This window comes from Cynoglossus semilaevis, chromosome 5 (assembly GCF_000523025.1).
Source record: "Cynoglossus semilaevis isolate Cse_v1.0 chromosome 5, Cse_v1.0, whole genome shotgun sequence".
NCBI classification, from domain to species: Eukaryota; Metazoa; Chordata; class Actinopteri; order Pleuronectiformes; family Cynoglossidae; genus Cynoglossus; species Cynoglossus semilaevis.
In genome coordinates this window covers 3542888-3565355 of record NC_024311.1, presented here as the reverse complement: position 1 = coordinate 3565355, position 22468 = coordinate 3542888, and the positions used below count along the sequence as shown (strand labels likewise).

Here is a 22468-nt window from a genome sequence, read left to right as displayed (position 1 = left end):
AGAGAGAGAGAGAGAGAGAGAGAGTTGTACGTGGGCGCGGCATGATCGCGTTTCACATCTGGAGAAATCGCAGATGTTGCGCTTTTGGAAGCTTTTTTGCACTGCGTTTCCTCGCTGTCACTGTTTCCGTTTCCACCCTCCACTTACATCCACGCCTCCACACACTCCAGCCTCTCTATTAGACTTGTTTCCATTGTCTGCGTTACGTCCAGTTTGCAGTGGGTGAAGTTTGTGGAGGGGATTCATCTGCACCAACAATGGGAGATATCGAGGCTCCCAGCAGCCCCGGACCGCGCCAGAGTGTCCTGATGTCGGTTCTGCCCAGCAGAGAGTTCGCCTCTTCACGGAAGGGAATGCTGCTCTTAGCTGAAGTGGTAAGACGTGCCCGGAGGGTCTCTTCTTCTCTTCTTCTCTGCCACACACTCCTCCAACTGTTGCTGTGAAGTGTGGTTTTATCCTGTGTGCTTATGGTCTCTGACTGTAGGATATGCAGAACTGTGATGTGTTGCTGCATGAGTCCACGACCAGGGAACACAGGTTGTTTGTTTCAATATAAAGTCAGTGAATTTTGGCTTTCACGACGTTTCCCATGAGGAATGAAGCTGGGGTGAGAGAGATTAAAAAAGTTCCCAAAAAGTTTTGGAACTATTTATCAACACATCCGGAACAAGGTGAGGACGAAGTCATTCGACTTAGATTACTATTGTAATCAGGGCAAAGCTTAGGTACTTTAGTGAGTTGTGCACAAACTTAAAACAATACAGAAATATATTTTATATGCAAAGTTTTTTGTGTTGGTCAGCTCCAAACCAGGAACTGAAAGTTTGAGTGAGTCTGGTATCAGTGTGGCAGGGGGAGGAGGAGGAGGAGGAGGAGGAGGGCTCAGCAGCATCATGCAGGACTTACAGGAAGGGTCTTTTTGTAATTTGATGTCTCACATTTGTGTCATGTGACCACCAGCCCCTGTGAGAGCAGACATCACATCCTTTAGCCCGCTGCTACTATCATGTGGCCTGGAGCACAGTGCTCATTGTATCTAGCACACACGCACACACACACACACACACACTTTATTCCTTCTTCTCAGTGGCCCTTGGCTAAAATTCTTCAGAAACGATTGTCCTCCACTAAAACTCAGCAGCTAAAAAAAGTCAATAATCTGCGTATCACGATTCAGACGATTCAAAAGGTCTTGGTTTGTTTTTCTTTTCTGAAACTTGTAAAAAATATTATATAAAAAAAACCACAAGTATTTAATATAAATCCATCTAGTCATGTTACGTAAAGTTTCTATTCATGTCTGTTAGGTCAAATAGTAGGTCAGGACACAAAGTGGTTCATACTGATGACTGTATACGGTCTATCTTAGAAAACCTTCTGATTCCAGTGAAGTTAAGATGTGTTTCCAATATCTGATTTGATTTACTTTTTTTTCCAAATGCCTTCTGAACAAAGTTAGCATCTCAGTTTTTCTCCCTCTATACCCAACAGTGACACTCACTGGTTTCTATTGAACCAGTTCACCTGTAGAATTCCTTCTGTGTCCTGCTGTTCTGTGGAATCCGTTTCAGGTATCATCAAACCCAAAATGAGTTCACATTTCACATATAGAAATATAGAAAACTATAGAATTTTTTCAGTTTCTTTTTTTCTGCACCACTTGTTTGTAAACAGGACTGTTGTCGAACCGACCACACGTTAACACAGCGGTGTCAAACATACGACCCGTGGGCCAAAACCAGCCCGCTTGATGAAATTTAAAAGTGAAGAAATGCGTAAAAACTTCACGTTCGTGGTATTTTGTCCAATGATTGTTCATTAAATATGAATATTGTCTAATATACTGGTACTTATTAGCAGGGAAACAAAGGGGGGAAACATTGACTTATTGTTATTTATAGGTAATTATGTTATAATCGTACTAGTCCGGCCCCACTTGGTATCTAATCAGGCTGTATGTGGCCCCTGAACCATGACACCTCCCCGTGAGTGTTAAAATATTCATGATATTTGCTTCAAAACTAGACTGAACTGAATTAAAATCAATTAAACCACTGAGTGAACAGGTTTTTCTGAGGTGACTGACTACAGTAGATATAATGTAAGAACACATTAACAATATTTGAAGTGAAAAGTGAGGTAACAAATACCACAACCAATGTTTTTTGTTTTGTTTTTCCGGCCTTGCGGCAGTGTTCAACAAAACCGCAAGAGAATAAAGAAACAATAAAAAGAAATGAACTCAAAAGAAAGAAGAGAAGAGAAAAGTGATCTCAGATGTTAGTCGTGATCCTCACAGAGAGTCAACAGCTCGTAGCTTCATTAAGACGCCAGATACACCGACGAGTATCAGTCAGACGCGTACTGTAAACCAGACACACACACACACACACACACACCTCCCCGTGAGTAGGCGTTATTACATTGTCAGCTCCTCGTTAGGGTTTCTCAGAAAGCAACAAACCCCTGTTAGCAACAAGCTGCTTTTTGGAGCATGTTCAAATGGAGTCCATGTGGTGGTGTGTAAATGTGTGTGAAGTGTGTCTCCCTTTTTCCTTCTTGGCATAAACATAAAAACTGAGAATGAGCACAATTCCTGGCTTAGTGTGTTTGGATATGGCAACATTAAAAAAAAAGACAAGAATATAGGTAGAATAAAGCCATGCTGGTGAAAATAAACCACAATGTCACTAATAGACTAGAACTTTTAACTGGTTAGACAAAGTAAAAATGTAATTACTTTTAATTAATTAATGTTAAACTAAGTATATTTAAGTTTAAGCTTAATGTGAGTACAAAAAAAGATAGCCTGTGTAGGGTAAAAAGTTATCAGTTAGCCAATTTAGAAAATCAAATTTTAGCCAAGGCGATAGGTCAATGCTAAAGACTAAGCTAAGACGAATCCTAAGAGCTAATACGTAGACAACACATAGACAACATAAGCTAGCCGATACGGTAAGTTAAGGACACAGCCTCACAAAATATAGAAACGCGGGTTAAAGTAAAGGTAAAGTAAGACTAACTGTTAAAGTTTGAAACTGCTGCATTTGTTATAGTTTTTCAGACACAAGTTAGCTAATGCTATTACATCGGGGAAACTGTAAAAAATGCACTGCTGTGACTAAGTTCTTGTCAATTTATCTAACAGCTCTAAATGTCATTAAAATTAAATGTATATCCCATAAATGTGAAGAAAAATAATAATAATAATTAAAATATAAATATATATATGACAGTTGAATATAAATATGTCCGGTTGTTGTTGTTGTCGTTAATCTTTCCACCTATTAAAGATTCCGAGCATTAATAAATAATACACCTACGTCTAAAGTGCAACTTCCAAAAAACTAATCATAAAAAAACAATCCCCAAAAGCTTCCGGAACCTTTGAAATAACATCCCTGGTGTTTACAGTAGGGTTTGTGAAGGCTCAGCAGCTGCAGTGGTTCACATTGAGATCAGGGGGGAGTTTCCTCCCCCAGGCTGCGACCGAACGACTGACGGAGACAAAGACAAGATGGACGCGTCTGTTTCACATCACACTGTTTGGACTTGCTTTCAGTGCTGCCTTCACTGTCCTGAAAACTCTACCACGCAGACGGCAGAGTCCTTTCACTCAAAATGTGATGTTTCGGTATCGCACTTTTGTCTCGGTTCCCAGTTAGAGATCAGATACAGTGTAGTAGTGAAAGTAGATTACGTTTATTTTACATTTTTGGTAGTCTTCAAAGGATTTTGTTCATCCTTTTCGTAAAATAGCTCATTTAATTTCTGTTTCTGAGCATAATCATAAATAAACTAAAACAATGGGTTCCCAACATCCGGTCCGGGGACCAGTGCCAGTCCGTAGGTTATTTGGTAGCGGGCCGCAGTGGGACACAGTGAAAAAATGTCCTTCAGTTTTACTAATTGACTTCATTCAAAAAGAATCCAGTCATATCCCTTTACTGTTTTTATCCCAAGTAAATCTGGCAATGTTTGAAAACAACAGGTCATTCAGACTGTGATACTAACAGAATAAAGTCTAAAAGATGTTTGATTTTGAATGATGTAATGATCCTTCAACGATGGATCGCTGTTATATAGTTGATATGACCTGTAATAGACTTTATTTCTGTTCTAACTCCCTCCTGTTTTCATTGTCTTTTCAGGCGCTGTCATTCATCTCCTTTGTGTGTTTTGCGGCGTCCACGGCAGCAGGCTTCGTGACTGTCCCGCTGCTGGAGTTTCTGGCCGCTGTCTTCTTGGTGTTTGCTTACTCCACCAAATTCAATGAAAGGTTTAAAGGCTTCCTGTGGCCACTTATGGTGAGAAAAACCGTTTATTTTATACTACGAATCACTAGGCGAAGTGTAGCTTTGTTTCCGTGCCGCTGACACGTTCGGCTAAAACAAGGACCTACAGTTCATTCGATGGTGGTTATTTCCTGGTTATGAACCCAGTCAGGGTCAACGACAGTGTGTACGTGTGGTTTCAGTCAGGTAGAAACAGTGCCTGGTTATGGTTTGGAAGGAAACCTTTCTAGGTCAATAGTGCACAGACGAGTTAGAATGAACGCCACAGAGCGGAGAGAGCGCGGAGAAGAGCTGAATAAAAATGCACGGTCAGAAACATTTGATTGATAGGAGGATTGTTAGTGTTTCAGCTACTGTTAGCATTTCACGTAGCAGCAAAACAGAGAGTTAAATGATAGCATTATGCTATGCATTTGTTTTTTGTGTGGTCATTTCCAGGACTTTATGAGATGTGTGACTGCGTCTGTCATCTACTTCATCATCTCCATAATGGCCGTGTCCAAATATGCGGACGGATCCTCCAAAGCTGCAGGGGTACTGTCAAAGTTCTACTACAATATCAGCATATCATATTAGTACTGCATTTAAAAGTAACATTTTATTTTTTTTATTTTTATTTTTTTACAGGTGTTTGGCTTCATCACCACCATTGTGTTCGCTCTGGATTTTTACTTCATTTTTAACGAGTTGGCCACTTTCCTTAAAGCAGGAGGGGAGTCCAACGATGAGCCGACCAGAGAGCCAGGTAACAACTGTTATCACTAGGACTAATCTGGTGAAATGACTACAACAGTGTTTTAACCCAGGCTGTGGATACTTTAATTTAGAAACCTAGATTCAATTCTATTTAATTCTCTAACCCACTGTACGGGTTTAAAGCTGCTGCTGCAGTAATTCTAGTTCAAGGACGATTGCAAATTGGATTTCTTAGCATGGCGTTAAACCTTGAATTTTTTTAATTTTTTTATCATTTCTTATTTTAGTTTTATTTCACATATACATGCTTCTTAATGTCAGGCTCAAGGATTTTTCTTTTTATTAAAGCTGATATCGTAATTCCACTGCACTGTACTGCTGTTTATTTTGCCATATTCTATTCTATCCTATTCAATTCTAGTCTTATTGTTATATTTAATGTGGTGATATGAAGCAAAACAAGTTCTGCTATTTATGATGTCATATAGCTAGAAGAAATTATTTTATATTTTTTAATTCATCATTTTGTCAACAAATATAATCAAATATAATATAAAATATAATGTTTTCTGTCAAATTAATATTTTTTTACAATATCTGTATTGTAATTTCTGTTTAAAAAAACACCCTTTAGAAGGGTAATTCAGTGGACCAATGGGAGGACAGGACAGGACAGGACTGAAGACAAACACTCATTGCGTCTTTGTCGCTCCGTTTTTTTTCAGATGAGTTTTCAGACTCTGACTCAGACTGAGACCAGGAGGAATCTTCACCAGCTGATACAAAGTAAAGGTTTTAAATAGAAAATGCTGCGGTGAGGCTACAGTTTCACCAGGACCGTTTACTGTCACAGCCACATCAGGTGTCACTGATTGTTTGATTGTTGTTTTTTTGTCCGAGAATGAATCATATCAGAAAGTATGTTTTGTTTTTTTTAAACTTTTTTTCACTTTTTAAAAAACCTGATAAGCTTCACTCTTCAAATGTTGGAACCTGTTGTTTGGAAGTGAGTTTTAAAATGTCTGAAGTTACACAGATGACTGTGATGTTCATTACACAGATGGGCTGGTAAGTACAGTACGGAGAAGAAGAGTCATTTTTATTTTAACAGTGTAGGACATTTTAATGTCTGACTGTTATAAGTATATATACATATACTGTTGTGATTTTTATTGCTTTAAAGGGGCCAAACAGATTTTATTTCTCTGTACAAACATTGATTCATACATAAGTCTGAAGTGAATTTTAAACTTTATTTTAAACTAAATTTTAAAAGTGTTTTTTTAATTATCCCTAAACAAATACTTTGAAGAATAATGAAAAACTTCTGTTCTGTTAATTCTTTTTACAGTAATCATCATCCTCAGTGTATACAACGATCAGGGGAAGGTTAGGTAGGTAAAGGTCATTAACCTGAGTGAAGACCAAAATTATAAAGCTGTGAAATTAAATTGTATTTAATTCCTAAAGGTCCGGTGTTTATTGAATGAAATAGTTGACAGAATATCATCCACGTTCTCACCTGACAGTACATTGTTTGACATTTGGACTGCCTTGGATTGTTTACCTGTACTGCTACTGTCGCTGTAGCTTTCTTTGTAATGGTTACAGACATAAATGTCCACGTTTTCACAGCCGCTGTTTATGACATTTGTGTATAAACAACAGACCAACAAATCGACTTATTACAATCAGAATATGAATGCCAGTCAGCAGAAGTACCAATACTGCGTCACTGGGTCATTACTCTACGTCACCAGTAGGTGTCAGTAATCTTTACACGGCAGACCTTACGAATTTGTTTATATGTAAATATTAAAACTGATAGTAATGTAAACCATGTGCTGTGACTGAACACTAAGTGAACGTTGCAGTGGATACACGCTGTATGTGGGATCAACACCAGTGAATATGTTTAATCACATAAATATCGTGGGCGGTCAATGTTGCGTCAGCTGATTAGGAACACAGCCATAAAACATACAGATGGTTATTATTAGTATACAGTACTTTATATGTAATGGGTTGGCTGGTTACAACCTCTGTCCAGTTCACGGACAGTTCACTGTTTCTCTAAGTAGGACTTTTGTTTGGACGTGGCTCCTTCATCGTACTGTGGGCTAACGCTAAAACGGCTAACACAGCACTGCTTTGTACAGCAGACTGACGTCACGGTTTAATGGCTTTGCTAGATTGACTTGACTTTTCACACGATTTTGAATGTGTACGGCCATTGTCTAAGAGTTTAGAGCTTCGCTCTGTCGGTTTCAGTCTTTATTAGAACGTGATGACATTTACAGCGGCACACTTCTGCCAGATTTGAACATCTGGTCTCCAGTCTGCCATGTCTATTTTAATCCATTTCCCATCTATGGTTCCTGCATCAGTGAATGGGGTTTCGACCTTCGATGGAATAATATGTATTGATTTCTGTTCATTAACTAAAGTTTAAAAACCCTGTGTGTGTTTGTGTTCGTGTGAGTAAACATTTAAAGCCACTAACTGCAGTGTAATTTATACGAAAAAAAACAAATGTGAATCACTGTGTTTTCTCAGAACATAAAGGTCTTGATTCTTGTTGTCCATGTGCTTTAGTCTTTTTTTTTTTTTTTTTTTTTTTTTTTTGCTGCTAGTGAAATCACACCACGCTCCTTACTGTGGCTATTTTCATTGTTAGTTCCCTTTTAAATAAAAATAGGTGCCTATTGAAAATAGTTCACAGCAGTTGGCATGAAAAGTTTGCATAAGCTAAAATATATTTAGCACTTCCTTTAAAGTGTTTGATTTTTTTTTTTTAATTCCACAACATTATATCAAAAGTCATGTCAACACTTGGATCCAAAAAAAGTAAATATTCATTTTTTAATTATTGGTTAAATTAATTGAGTGGGCGATATTATTTTGCATGGAAAATATTCCATTATTTTTCTAATTTATTTTCCATTGTATTCAGTTTTTAGAAAATTCCATTATTCTTCTAATTTATTTTTCAGTTTTTAGAAATTGAAATGATCCTTTCTTTATTTTTATATAACAAAATTCAGTCTAAGCTAATGTGATATATTTATTAACCCTGTGAAAGCGTCGTGGGTGAACGTTTACACTAAAAGGCTGTGAATTTGAAAAATACGTATTTCCCAAATTGGGACAATGTTCAAATCAATTTATTCAAATGTTCTCTATAAACACATGTATTCTAGTCAGAATGTGTTAAATATGAAAATACAGCCAACAGTTCACCATCTTGGACCAACACGTTGTTATATATATTCATCGTTGTAAAAGCAGGAGAGTTTCTACCCCTCTTAGAAATCAAACAATCACAGTTGGCTGTCTACACCACAATCTGGAAACTACTGCAAAAGCGCATTTTCAGTAAGTTTTTCATAAATACACGGTTTTCATTAAGTACTGCAGCAAACAGTTGTACACTGTGAAATTCGTCTTTGAAAATCTGGCAGTTTATAATTCCAAAGCACGTGGATGATTGTGTTACTCTACAGGTGTGTAAGTGAACACAGAAGTACAAGGTGACGGACAAAAACACCAACATGATTGTCTCCTCATTCAACCATTTCATTACGGTAGAATAAAACGTCGACATTCTAACGTGGTCAAACGTCATTATGTAACTACTAGGAAAGCATTTCACGATACAACCATGAGATGGCGCCAGTAGGTCGATTTTAAATGTCCTGCAATACCAGCACTTCTTTTGTATCCTGACAAAACATTTTCAAGGCCATTTTCTCAAAGGTGTACGACCGAAATGAGAAAACCTGTGTGTGCGCATTCACCAAAAAACAAAACAAAAACACATTATTCAGGTTGAGGCACAATCTGGTTTGGAATATTTTTTAGAATTACTGGAATAAACGTGTTAAGTACGTAAAAATCAGAGGGGAGCAAATATTTCCATCAGTTCTACCACAGTCACTATCACTGAATTGCAAATTAGAATATAAAATAAATTAAAACCGGACAGCTTTAAAGGGGTGGCAGATTAGCTAGGATGTTTATGTGGGTTTTTAAGGTTTGCTAATGTTTGCTGAAGCACTGGTTGTTAAAATGTATATAAAATGTAGACTATAAAACAATAAAACTGTGCATTTCTTTAATGTCAGTGGTTTCAAACCATGGATCTGTGCCCCCAGAAATCAATTACATGAAGTGGGTGGATGTTTTATCTGCTCTGAGGTTTAGAGCAGTGGTCAGAATAAAAAAAAAAGTTTGAGTCTAGGAGGTTACTCTAGGGACCAAGTTTAAAGAGGGTCAAAGACAAGAAGTGCAAACCACACATTCCTGAGCTAAAAAATAAAAAATAAAATAAAAAAAATAAAACTGCATCATTAACAACATTTTCAATGTTAACGATGGTTTGGCCATTTTGATGCATTAGCAATAGCGACAGTGAAAGCTAACAGTGGACTTTGAAATCAAAAAATGTTCTAAATTCCAGCCTGTGCTAGCTGTTGTTAGCAACCTGAAGCTAACTCCGGGTCTTCAACCAGCTGCTGATAGCAATTTGGAGCTAACCGCTAAGTGGATAGCACTAATAAACAGCTAAAACCACTGAGTGCTCAACTCGAACTTAAGTGAGCCATGGTTATTGATAAAATCATGGTAAATGGTGTCAGCTGGGCCATAAGTGCTGTCTCAAGCACAAGCAACTTTTTAAAGGAACAGGTATGTCTTAAGCACAAGCAACTTTTTAAAGGAACAGACTTGTTTTGAGATTATTAGCAAACAGAACTGGTTGTCTTCATTAATTTACGGCCATTCATTTTTTTTATGCCTTCAAGTTGAGATAATCCATGTTAGTAAAGGTAATGACTTTAAACGTATCACCTGCTATTGAATTCATTAAATTAACCTCGTGTAATTTAAGGTGGAAGGAACAAAAGCTTTATATTAAAGGCAGAAGTCATGTGTTCCCACAGCCAATCACGTCCTCCGGGATCACAGTGCTGTCCAATGGTACAGAAGCTGCACACACACGACACAGAATTAGTGGAATGAAATCGAAAAACGTTGTCTTTTACTTTGGTCTTGTCATGAACTATTTCATCCATTAGTACTAACTAAGCTCTTTTCAGCCAGTTCAGTCAATGACCCTACAGTGTCAACAGCCACAGTTTCTAAAGGTCTCGTTTAAGGCATGTGTCACGAAAGTTCAGCCTTAGTCCCAGGTCCGGGCAAAAATAATCAAGGTGCCTCAGTGTTCTGCTGGTTCATTCCTGGTACAGTTTCTCGCGAGGTCCGCGATCGCAATCGACTTCTCAGACGGTAACGTCATTAACTTAGCAAACAAACGAAGGATGACTTTTCCTCGACTTTACTTCATTCACAGTGAATCACACTTTCTCAAATGCCAACAGCGTCATCAGGGTGGAGAGGGTTATCCTTCATAACTATTCGAAGGAATCATGTGGATCAGAAGGTTTGCAGATGCTCTTGTTTTGAAAACTGCAGCTTGGCTAAATCAATAATCAGAGTTTTTTTTTATTGTCTTTAAAACTAAGACGTGTGTGGGTGATGAAAATTCAAACATCATGTGAGCCCTGCATCGTCCTATCAGATGAAGAGTTCCTGTCCTGGAAGCAGAAGATGATCAATTCAATCTCCCCGGAGTCTCTTATGCAAGCTCTGGCCGTGTCTCCATCTCTCCACGAGAAGCTGTACGCGCTCGAATGTAGTCGGTGCTCTGTGGTGCCCTCTGACCTCCGTTCCCCAGACGCCATTTTCGTATGGCCAGGAAGGTGTTAACTCCGTAAACAGCTGTCACCAGGAAGCCAAAGACCTACATCCAGGTGAGAAGAGGATGCAGAAGAACCGTGGTGTCAAGTTGAAAAAAGAAACTCATTTACCTTATCTGTGTCCAAAAGAGTTCAGTGAATGTGACACATAAACATGTAGTGTATATATATATATATATATATAAGTGGCGCTTTGGCCCAGAGGCAATGTCTCTGTCATTGGTGTGGACCCCCGGGGTTCACCTCCTGGGCAAGTTCGAATCCCGGTTAGGGCGGTTAATACCTTCCAGTGGACTCACCACCCGCAGGAAGGTTTGGTACGGTGCAATGTGATTTGGGAGGCGACTGCAGCCCCCGCGACACAGTAACGGATAAGCGGATGAAAATGGATGGATGGATATATATATATATACATATATACACATACATATATACATATATACACATACATATATACATACACATATATACATACATACATACATACACATATACTGTGTATACATACATACACACACACATATATAGATATATAGATAGAGATATATCTATATCTCTATCGATATCTATATCTATATGTAGATACCTAGACAGATTGATAAATAGATATAGTTTGTTGATTTTTTGGTCTCATCTTACCACAGCTGCTATTTCAGCTGAAGTGTTGTGGTTTACACAGGCCAGAACCAGAGATGACAAGGCAAAGAAGAAAGTGCTGGCTGCCGTGTTGACCAGGTCCTACAGGAAGATAAACAAAAACACATAGGATTCAAGTCAGGTCATTTAGTCCTGATAAATAAATAATAAATAAATACCAGTAATATTTATTTTTTTTAAATGCATTCACCCAAATACTGTAACTTTGTCAGTACTTGGAACAGCACGGTATACAGCACACAAGTCAGGGGTAAAAAAAACACACACCAGAGTTATTATTATTATTATTATTATTATTAGTAGTAGTAGTAGTAGTAGTAGTAGTAGTAGTAGTAGTAGTAGTATCCTTTAAAGGGAGTTTATCCACCAATTTCAGTTATATGAAGTTTGCATCACATTAAAGTGAGGGTAAGGAATAAGAGTTTCTGTTTATACCTAACACAAAAACCAGTGTACGTGTGTTTGTGTTGAAGAGAAAGAAGAAAAAGAAAAGAACAGAAAAGGCTAGTGAGGGAACGAGAGGGAGAGAGAGCTTTTCATTAGTTCCAACCAGGAGGGGGTTAACAGGGCCTGACTGGGCCACAGCCCTCGTGATCAGATGTGTGTGATCGTGATCATGGCAGACGTGGTCTCATATGACACACAAAGCTCAGACAATGGCCCTGTGACACACTCTCACACACAAGAATGACTGACACCGACACACACACACACACAACTCAGCAAGCAGCCTGCAGCAGTCACACACACACACACACACACACACACAACCTCACACTAGAGTCCTGTTTTTCCTGATCCAGGGTTTAATCATTTACTGATTAATATGGAACTATTGTGTGACAGCACACACCAACTGACACAGTCAACGTTCACCTGGGTTATTACACTCACCTGGAACTCTGCTCAGTCACATTTACGCAACGGGTTTATTCATCTCAGGCAAACACACACACACACACACACACGTCTATCACGCTCAGCAAGTTGAACTGGTCGTACTGTGTGTCCATGTCAAAAAGAGAAAGAGAGAGAGAGACTTCTACATTGAACACAGGACAAAGTTAAACATAAATAGTCAGTCACTACTTAACACTGAACCTGTGGATTATGATCGACTTCAACAAAGAGTTCATGCACGACCAGTGTTACTGTAGGTCGTCGAGGTCAGGAGGCGACGGTTGGGAAACACTGCCAGTCATGCTGAGATGAAATCAGCTTTTGTTGCAACAAATAATTAACAGCACGTTCAGCCATAAATGTGTTGCTAACGTTGCAAGAGCTGCAGGCCAGGACCGAGTGAAACAGAAACACAGCTGCACCAGAAAATATATTAAAAGCTCGTCCCACAGGGGAGGGGTCATTTTCTCACGAGCCGAGGGTTCATTTTATTTCTAACAATATATATATATACACATATATGTATACCGGAGACATTTGCAACTTGACAAAGTGCAAAATCTACAAGCATTTCTAACTATATATATATATACACATATATGTATATATATACATATATACAGTATGTATATATATATACATAGTTTTTGTTGAAAAGCTACTCTGGAAAAGGTTTTATTTTATTTTGAAATCCCACAGGTTTGTCACAAATATTCACAAGTTTCCAAAAGTTTTTTTTTTTTTGTTTTTGTTACATTTGAGAAGCGCCCTCCTCCGTTGAGTTGTGTACATAAAAGGGAGAAGTTCTCCACTCACACGATTCATGTTACCATATGCGGTTCTATTTATTGCTCAAATAATTCCAAAATTGCATCTTTAAAAACCACAAGAGGATTCAGAATAATAAATGTGAAACTCATACCGTCTTAAGTTGCAGTGAGTTACCAGGGGAAAAACATAACATTGGACGTCACTCCTTATTGTAGACAAAGACTAGATTTGATGTCTTTCATGTGCCGTGGTGGAAACTGTTTATTGGATTCCATTCATACGTGAAGTAAATAAGGGACGGGTAAAAAGGCTTTCAATCTGAGGTGATGACACATTAATGAATGTAGCAGATAATAGCCTCCATTATGCATGGAGCGGCTCAGTGCATAAACAGAGGGAAGGAGGCAAATACAAATGGATTCTAAAATGATGGTTTAATATGTACTGTATATTTGGAAGAGTTACAAGAAGTCAACTAAAAATGACAGGCAAATCAGGTGAGACTGGGTCTCAGAAAGGACTCGGTAACAGATGGATTAAACGGGTCAGACTTCTTATTTCGCCTGTAAACCTGAATGTATCATAGCGCCCCTGCAGGGGAGGGCAAGTTATTGTTTGAGTTTAAACTCCCTCTTGTGCAAAAACATAAACTCACCGAGTAAAAACCACTGAAAGTCACTGTGGTCTTTAAAACAAAACCCCAGTTTCTTTGGTTTTGTTTCTTGGGAGGCGTTGGGTGGAGCCAGGGGTCACGACCTGTGTTTCCCCCCTCAGTGACTGAATGAAGAGCCGAAGCAGGCAGTCGATGAGGTGTCAAAAAACTAGAACTAAACTAGAACCACCCCCACCCTCACCCCTCCAGGCCTGTTTCACTGGAGCAGCTTTGAACTTGGTAAACATAAACAGTGTGAGGTCGAAGCACTACTGCGTGGTACAGCCGCTGTTACAGTGAAATGTTGGAGCTGAGTCAGAACAGAGAAAAGAAGAACTGTGAACAGCAGATGTTTCACGTATTAAAAGAAAATCATTTGTCTAAGAAACCAAAAACGTACGTTTTTTTTTTTCTTTCCTGTTTCTGTTTTCAACCGTTTTTAGCTTTTATGAAACCTCAGCTGTGGGTTAAATCCACGGTGCCCAACCTTTTTTGTACCAGGGACCAGTCGGTCGATACCGACTGTTACTGCAGACGAGTTGTTTAATCGCCATTGAGGATCGATACATTTTAAAAGTGATATTTTTAAGACTTTTGTTAGAATTGCAACCTCAATGACATTATTTTTTTAATATTGCCAGATTATCTTTGAATGAAGAAAGTAAATAGTGAGTGGGTTCTCTTTGAATGAAGTAAATTAGTAAAAAAAAATAATAAAAAAATAAAAAAGTGTCTCACTGTGGCCCGGTACCAAATTATCTAAGAACCTGCACCAGACCACGGACCGGAGGTTGGGGATCCTTGGTTCAAATGACTTCCAAAAACCAAAAAGTCCATATTAATGACATATTGCTATAGTTACAAATCACCTGAGTGGAGAACTCATCAGAGCTGAAAAGGAAAGACGGAGAAAAGAATGAACAGAAGGTTTTCCGATCTCATAAAGTCATCATCTTTAAAAGCTTTTTCTTTAGCTTTTGATTGTCACCGCGCCAGAAGGAAAGGCCAAAAGCCCCCTGTCCTTCCTCTTGTTTAAGGTGGAAAACTTCAACGGTCTATTAGCTACGGTTCTACCAAAACATATGGCTTAACATTCGCTATGTCATAATCAGTAGAGTGTGTTAGATGTGGGCCCTGAAATAAGAGTTTCAAACATCTCTTTCCACTGCTCACGAGAGAAGAGTTGGCTTAGAACACACCACTGTGTGAGTGTGTGTACGTACGTGTGTGTGGGCAAATACTGAAAGTCAACCAGTATCTGCTGGAGAACACCCACCAGCTAATTTGCTTCCAGCTGACGTTGCATATCCCGGTGGTAAAGAGTGGAACTGCGCTCAGTTCTAAACACACTGAGCTTCGTGAAAGAACATTTTTCTTGAAGTTTCTTATCTTTGTTTGTCTGAAGAGTCTCCAACTCTTTCATCGCTCTTTAAAGACCAGTTTTCACCTTCACATCCATTGTGTGATTAAAAGAACTCGACTTTGATGGAGAAAGATTTTCAGGGGACAAATCAAATGTCCTCCATTATCATGTAGTTTAAGATGAAGAAAAAGTGAGATACGGACCGTGTAAGAAGCTGAGGGAGGCTTGAGGATGCATTTATAGACATTTTCTTTATACTTGAAAGACTTTCAAAGGAAATACTCTAGACCACAATTATTCAAATATTTTAAGAAATGAATAAATAAAAGGAAGATGAAGCAAAAGAAGAAAAGGAAGACGAAAAAAAACCTTGTACATATTTATATATGTCAGTTGCATGTGTTGGTTCATGGGGAAAAAAGTGGCCTGCGCCCCAGTAGTTGGACACCGTTACTGAAGGATTTTGTTGTACTCACTGTGAGGTTCCAGTTGACGTGGGGCACCTTGGTGTGGAAACTGAGAGTGAAGATGAGAAGCAGGACTCCCGTCACCACGAAGGCACTGCAGCTGACGAACTCAAAGAAGTAGACTGCTCCGCAAGGGGAACACAACATGATTGTCTCTATGCAGATTAATCCAATAAGTGATAAAACCTGAGGGGAGAGCAAACAACAGGAAGTTATTCCAGATAATGAATTAAGACTGCACTGAATAAAATGACACACTTGTGTTTCTCGATGTGCTGTGATCATGTCGTTGGGTTGGGTCTTGTATTAATAGTGTTGATTTATACCTTATTTAGTTAATATGTGTGTGTTGATTTACCATGTTTCTTTCATCAGACTAAAATCATGGAAAACTGGTGAATTGATTGTTCGTTTTTTATCATACAGCCCACTGATGGACTGGCACTGATGGACCCCACATTTCCGTCATAACTGCTGCACCATGTGACTAATCAAGAGTTCTAGAAGTCTAGAAAATAGACAGAATGTTGTGTTTGAGTTGAATTCGAGGTAAAAAAAAACAACAACAACAAAAAACAGTACATGTAGGTACCGTTTACAACCAAAGCATCAATAGCAGTAATAAGAGGCTGTTTCACACTGAGCGTTGACAAACACGTCAAAAATCTGTTGAATGTTCGTCAGACTTACTCACGGTCCTGTCATCAGAACATTTACCGCTGCTGACAGTTTTGTGAAGTTGTTACAGCCTCTATTTTTTAAAGAAAATCTAAAAAAAAAAGTCAGGATTACAGCAGTATATTTCCCCTCAGAACACTCATGTATATTCAATGGATGGGTCAGTAAAAGTCACTGCTAGATTCTAGGTCAAACAGAGGGTAAACAGAGACCAGTCCAACCCTTTTATTTGGTCCGACTGTTAAAAGTAGTTTTTTTTTTCCTGTTTGTTGTATTGTCCACAGCAGACTATGGAATGTTATGGAACTCTTAATTGCTGTCAACGTTCAGATCAGAGGGCTGTAAAGCTCAGACTGACAGTCAACAAACCGTTCTATTATGTTAATGGCTTTAAAATCGATGATGTCACTTGTATCCACCTGTCATTATGACAGAGATGTCGGTAAAACCCAATAGGAATTTTCATATTATCTAATACCAGGATTAATCACGTCTAGCTCATTAAACCCATTTTCCAAATGATCTCTAAAATGTTATAATGAAATATAATGCCAAACTTCAATAGCCAACAACTGTTATCCAGTTGCTGAGTAGTAAATATTATCTTTACTTTTTTAGTTTTTTTCTAGTCTTGAGATCTTTGAAATAACCTTCATAGAAATCCACAAATACAGATCACAGTGATGCAATTACCTCTGGTACTTCACTGCAAACGGTACAAAAACAAAGCCTCACTTTATGCTGCTAATAAGACACGACTATTGTTGGACAGATACCAGTCCCTCTTGGTTATAACACAGAAAGAAGGGTTACACCCAGACAATAGAGGCGAACTGTTAGGATTAATGGATGATGTCATTTCTCATGAAGGAGGCCTGTTGCTATCCCCAAGTCCCTGTAGCAGGTGTGAGGAGATAAGCCATTGTACTGAATAATCTTGTTAGAAAGCACTTACTTTCAACCCTTAATCCCGCACGACCAATTTGTCATAAATACAAAGAGGTTAATATGAATATCTGCACTTTATCTTCTACATAAAAGCAGCTTCTCAGATATAATTCCATTTGTGTTATATTTGTTTGTTTTTTTTTTACAGACTGTCTGGGAAACACCATCTGCCGTGGACAGACACACTAAGCTGGCCTCTCTGGAGAAACCAGCTTCTATTATGGGCTACACTGCCAGTTCTTTGTGACTACATGTACCAAGAAATGACCTAAAGTGCTGAACATGCTTCAGCTGCAGCCCACAGTCATCCATGTGATGGAAAATGTGGCCAAAGTGCAGGTTATATTTCAGCCTGGAGGCCATGGCAACAGCAGCGCCATCGATGTCTCTAACCAATGTATGGACCCTGTTCATGTCTCTGTCTCTCCACAAAAGCTACAAATAAGTAATGTTTCAAGCAGAACACAGTGTCCCTCTCAGAGGAGGAAGTGCTCACTGACATTTGGGAACGTCTGGTAACTTCATTACAGAACGGTAACGGTGAATTAAAGAGAGAGAGAAAAAAAAAAAAGAACTACTCCAGCACTGTTAGTGGTGGAAAGGAACCCTGGTCTCCAGTGAAGACAAACAAAATGGTCCTCAGCAAGCACAGGTCAATGAAAATGTCAAGACCTAATCATTTTAATGATATCCGCTGTGCTAACAATAGCTGGGCGTGGAAGTAATATTGAAAACATTTCCTGAGAGCCATACGAACGTGCAGTCAGGTGAGAGACATGCAGATGGGCTAAAGCAACCGGTATCAGACTCAAGGGTTCTGTTGGTTCTGGTCTTATATACACAATTTTCCCCGCTGATATTTGCCAGTAAATATCCCTTTAAACTTGCACAAGAAAAACATGCTGCTTACAGACAACCAAACCAAAGCCAAGTCTTGCTAATTTGCTGTTAGCAAGTGTGCTAAACAGCATGGAAGCTGAACCTACACAATACAAATGTGCGTTTATGCAACATACTTCAGGTGCTTCAAGTTCTAGAAACTTACAAACGGTGTCCCCACACATGAAGACAAAGAAGACATATCTAAGTAGGAAATCGTTTGTCAAAGTAGAGCAATATTTGGTTAAGCTAACGCAAACACACACAAAAAAAGTCGGTTTTACCATAAAGCCTTTAGACAAATAAAAGTCAGTCAACAGAATAAAACACTCACTAAGAAACTGAATTAGCACGACATGAGCAACTTGTGGTCAACTGTTTTCTTTACAACATTTGACAAGGATTTCAAGGGGTTTTATAAATCAAAAACCTAACCAATGAATTTGAACTTGCTAACTCTTGGTTACTGCACGGGCCAAATCTCTCCCAAGGCCTTGACAGATGACGTTCTCCTCAATGCTAACTCTGGGTTACTGCACGGGCCAAATGAAGGCCTTGACAGATGGCGTTCTCCCCAACTTCCCACAAGTACTGAGGTAAAGGTAACAGGTGTGTGCAAGAGCTTGCAAACTTGGGCACTAACAATAGGCCAACAGTCCCTAAAAATCCACAATTCTTAACAAAAAATTAGACAAAACTACAGGAGAGTAAAGCAGCAATATTATGGGACAGTTTGGACTATTCGTTTGCTGTGCTACCCACAAATGTTTTTTGAGGTAATTGCTAGTTTCCTCAACCGAACTCCAGGGTTTTTCCTGTTGTTGGACACACAGCTTCGAGCATATGAGTCTGCAGGACTGTGTCTAAATATTTTGGCAGCAGAAGAAGAAAATTGGCTGTGGTTTGATAGACATTTCCTCCTTTGGTGAAACGTCAGAGCTCAGGGAGCACATGCTCGGTTGCTGCCGAGTCTTCCGCTTCTTCAGACATCTGGTTTAAGTGTGTGTTGATTCAGTATAACGTCAAAAATGTTTTCTGTTTAGCTTCAATTCTTCTTCTCCTTTTTTTTGGTGTTTTACTGTCGTTGGTATAAGTGATGTTGCATTACTGCCCTTTCTGCTCTTTGCCCCTTCTTATTTCCTGATTTCTCATTATTCCTCCTCCTCCTCAGTCTTGACATAGTTGGCTCCCAGAACATTGGCTCCATATTTGCTAGTCTTGACATAGTTGTCTCCCAGAACATTGGCTCCATATTTGCTGTTGTATTTTACTCTGATGCTATCTAAAGGCCATGGATCTACAGACTTCACCAGACACCACTCATGATACCGTTTAGATCTGGGAAAACTCTGTTGTGTCTCAATTATAGAAAATATGTCTGTGATGGTCCTTCAGATGGTTCACTCCATCAGAACATTGAAGATAAACAACAGGAAGCTAATCCTGGTAGATGTTCCAGAATCCCACACTACTGTAAGGCATTGTTGGGAAGGTTACTGTAATTAGTCGGCTGGCTGACCCAGTTTCCTGTGAACTCCTTTCATGTACACAGTGTAGGTTAAATGTAGCAGCATCTAGTGGTGAGATCAAACAACACTCAAGCTTTCAAATACTAAACTGTATAAAGAGGACATTTGATTAATTCTGATGGACTTCTGTCCACTGTGACGTGACGACTCAGCATGACTTCCCATATTGGGACCTAACATTATTCCACATTTTTAATAGTCCCATTCCTGGGTTACAGGGCAGAAATATTGTTGGGTCATTGTTTTCTACCAATGATGCGTCACCGTTGGTATTACACTCTCCCATGATACTGCACATCCCTGAAAATGACAATCATCTGTGATCACTCCAACACTTACCACTTCAACCACCTTCAAAATTCCAAAGTAAGACTTGAGGTACTCCAGGTCACACCTTAACCCCCCGAACACGGTTCGTGAGTGGACGGGCTCGGTGGTGGGCTGATAGGGGCTGCTTGCCCCGGAGATCATGGACGTGTTGGAGGCCTCGCCGTCCAAGCCCTCGGTCTCCTCGGTGGTCCTCATGATGGTTACGGGGTATAAGCTGGAGTCCTGACAAACCGCCTGGAGATGAGGCTCACGGCGCAGGTTTGGTGACAGAAAGCACACTTTGTTCCATGCAGATTGGAAGTGGATGGAGAAAACTAACTAGATGGTCCACTTTTAACAACCACCCCACGGGGGAAACATCCACGGCGGCTGCCCTTCAGCGGTACAAGCAGGAAAATCCGGCTGGGATCCGTTTAAATGTCACCCTGCTGCGTTTCTTCCTGCGTCGCTGTATTCCCTCTCTCTCTCTCTCTCGCTCGCTCAGAACTATGTTAGGCGGGTCACTTGTTCGAGTGTGTGTCACTCTGCTCTGCCATGGACGATTCTGGTTAGTTCAGGGGCACAGTAGAAAAAAAACAAACGCCCACCGAGCTGTGGGAAACCCAAAAAAACACGAAGCCATTGTGGTCCAGACGAACCGAGAAAGGAAGAAAGAGAGAGAGAGGTAGAGTCGCTTATGTTCTCCGTGTTAATCTACTGAGGCTACTCTCTCTCTCTCTCTCTCTCTCGCTCTATCTCAAAACACCGACCTACACTCGGACTGCCTCCACCCGCCATGGATGCAGGCACTGTTTGTCTCCGCCCCTCTCAGAACGGCACATTCTTGTGAAGGCGCTGCGCCAGTTCTCAAGTGTCCCTGAGCAGCCCGCCAATCGAACCCAACAGGAACCAGGCCGACAGCACCGCATCTGCCTCCATTCTCCACACAGAACCGCTGTTACACGTACTGAGCTCACGGACACCCACTACAGTACTGTTGCCCCTCTGCCAAGACTGGACATTCAAGTCTCAGTACCTCTGAGGGTCAACATTTCTTTTATTAGTATTTTTAACAAGGACCATTTATAGGTTATATGTGAGAATTTGACTTAATAACGTTTTGTTATATACGTATATATATATAACTGGACTAAGACGTGACACCACAAAGGTGACGTAATACAACCCCTCCGAACGTGTTCCGTTGGTCTTAAATGAATATTGTGGAAATGAAACTAATACTCCATCTGTTAACAAGCAAAAAATTGTGACATTTATATTATGAGGTCAGTTTTGTGAATTAAAATGACATAGACAGAGGTGGAGAAGGTGAATAATATCACCTGTGACTGACTACTGGATTGGCACATAGGAGCCAGACCACCTGTCAGAGTCTATGAATTTCACCAGCAAATTGATGTCGATACAGTTTACTACTGCAATGTGAAGGGACCGTGATGTTTACGCAACCCTAGCTGCAAATTAAAATACAAAAAAAAAAAAAAAAAAAACTATTTGTAAAGTTGTGGTGCAAACTGAAGTTTGTAAATGTCTACCAAGGTGTCGACCAGCCCTGAGAATATTCTGGAAAAGCTTCATTTCTGTCCACCGTGGCAGGTTTACTACACTGCAGTAGAAAGGACTCCATCATAACCACACACAAAGTGACACCTCCCTGTCCCCTGGTGCGAAACTGTGACCTATTCCATTTCTCTTTCTGTCACACACAATATACAAAGGAGCAAAACTGCTGACATTTGTATTTCCTTGTCACAATTGTTTCAATTTAACTAGAGTTACTGTATGTCCGGGCTACTACATTTTGTCAGTTAAAATAAAATGACCTCATGCCCAACTGTGCATCTTAGATAAACTAATTTGCAGTCCTTGGTTTTATCTCGTTCGCACAGCAGAAAAAAAAAAATCAAATGTACTTTAAGTTAAGAACAAACACAAACAAAACCACTGTTGTGTGGGTTTTTACAATTAACAGGATGGTGCCTGGGGATGCTGGCAGTACTGGAGTAACTGGAAACACAAAGTTGTATCCAGGAAGTTAGTTACGTTGATAATGTGACAACTGTCTCCAGTTTCAAGGAGCTGCATGTTTCAGCTTTGAGAACCAATAAATGCCAAATAATGTTAATTATACAAACTGTTAAAACTAAGCAAATCTAACCGAAACCAGGATATAACGTGTAGGTAATCAACAAAGCTATTTGATACAGAAACATATTAAACATAATGTGTAATATATTTAGTCCTGCTGTGTTTGAATTTGAACACATTGTTGTTAATGACATTTTTTTCTATTTTCATTAAACCTGAAGAACCAAATCTGTGAATAGTTTACTTCATCATTTCACATTAAATTGACCAACAAATAGTTTAGATTCTTGCTTTTATTGAAGCCAGGGGTCTGATAAACATTTTATTTATCTTTGTTGGAGTAAGGAGCTGGAAATCAAAAAGTAGCCGTTTTAGAAAAGAAAAAAAAAAAAAAAATCATACAATCATACTTCCAAATTAGTTCCGATGACAAAAATGCAGCCAGAAACATGGTTACGC

At 39.4% G+C, this 22468-nt stretch overlaps 2 protein-coding genes across 2 annotated transcripts; one reads left to right on the top strand and one right to left on the bottom strand.

Moving 5' to 3' along the window:
* The first annotated feature begins 76 nt into the window (after positions 1-76).
* Positions 77-7576, top strand: cmtm3 (CKLF-like MARVEL transmembrane domain containing 3). Its single transcript, XM_008309939.3, has 5 exons — positions 77-374; positions 4152-4307; positions 4734-4829; positions 4923-5040; positions 5717-7576. The coding sequence occupies exons 1-5, from the start codon at positions 258-260 to the stop codon at positions 5743-5745; spliced, it is 516 nt and encodes a 171-aa protein (XP_008308161.1). The 5' UTR covers positions 77-257; the 3' UTR covers positions 5746-7576.
* Positions 7577-9774: 2198 nt separating this feature from the next.
* Positions 9775-21037, bottom strand: cmtm4 (CKLF-like MARVEL transmembrane domain containing 4). The gene is made up of 4 exons (XM_008309940.3): positions 19931-21037; positions 15567-15743; positions 11387-11485; positions 9775-10791 (listed from the first exon to the last, which is right to left on the bottom strand). Exons 1-4 carry the CDS (start codon positions 20114-20116, stop codon positions 10627-10629), a joined length of 627 nt encoding a protein of 208 aa, XP_008308162.1. The 5' UTR covers positions 20117-21037; the 3' UTR covers positions 9775-10626.
* Positions 21038-22468: the final 1431 nt, after the last annotated feature.

Bases quoted from the DNA above. Each gene is read 5' to 3' on its own strand.
- cmtm3 (XM_008309939.3), top strand. From the start codon at position 258: ATGGGAGATATCGAGGCTCCCAGCAGCCCCGGACCGCGCCAGAGTGTC. The intron at 4,308-4,733 runs GTGAGAAAAACC...GGTCATTTCCAG, and splicing joins GCTTCCTGTGGCCACTTATG to GACTTTATGAGATGTGTGAC. The intron at 4,830-4,922 runs GTACTGTCAAAG...ATTTTTTTACAG, and splicing joins GATCCTCCAAAGCTGCAGGG to GTGTTTGGCTTCATCACCAC.
- cmtm4 (XM_008309940.3), bottom strand. From the start codon at position 20,116: ATGAGGACCACCGAGGAGACCGAGGGCTTGGACGGCGAGGCCTCCAAC. The intron at 15,744-19,930 runs GTAAGTGTTGGA...CTCTCCCCTCAG, and splicing joins TTTTGAAGGTGGTTGAAGTG to GTTTTATCACTTATTGGATT. The intron at 10,792-11,386 runs GTAAGATGAGAC...ACCTGGATGTAG, and splicing joins CAGCTGAAATAGCAGCTGTG to GTCTTTGGCTTCCTGGTGAC.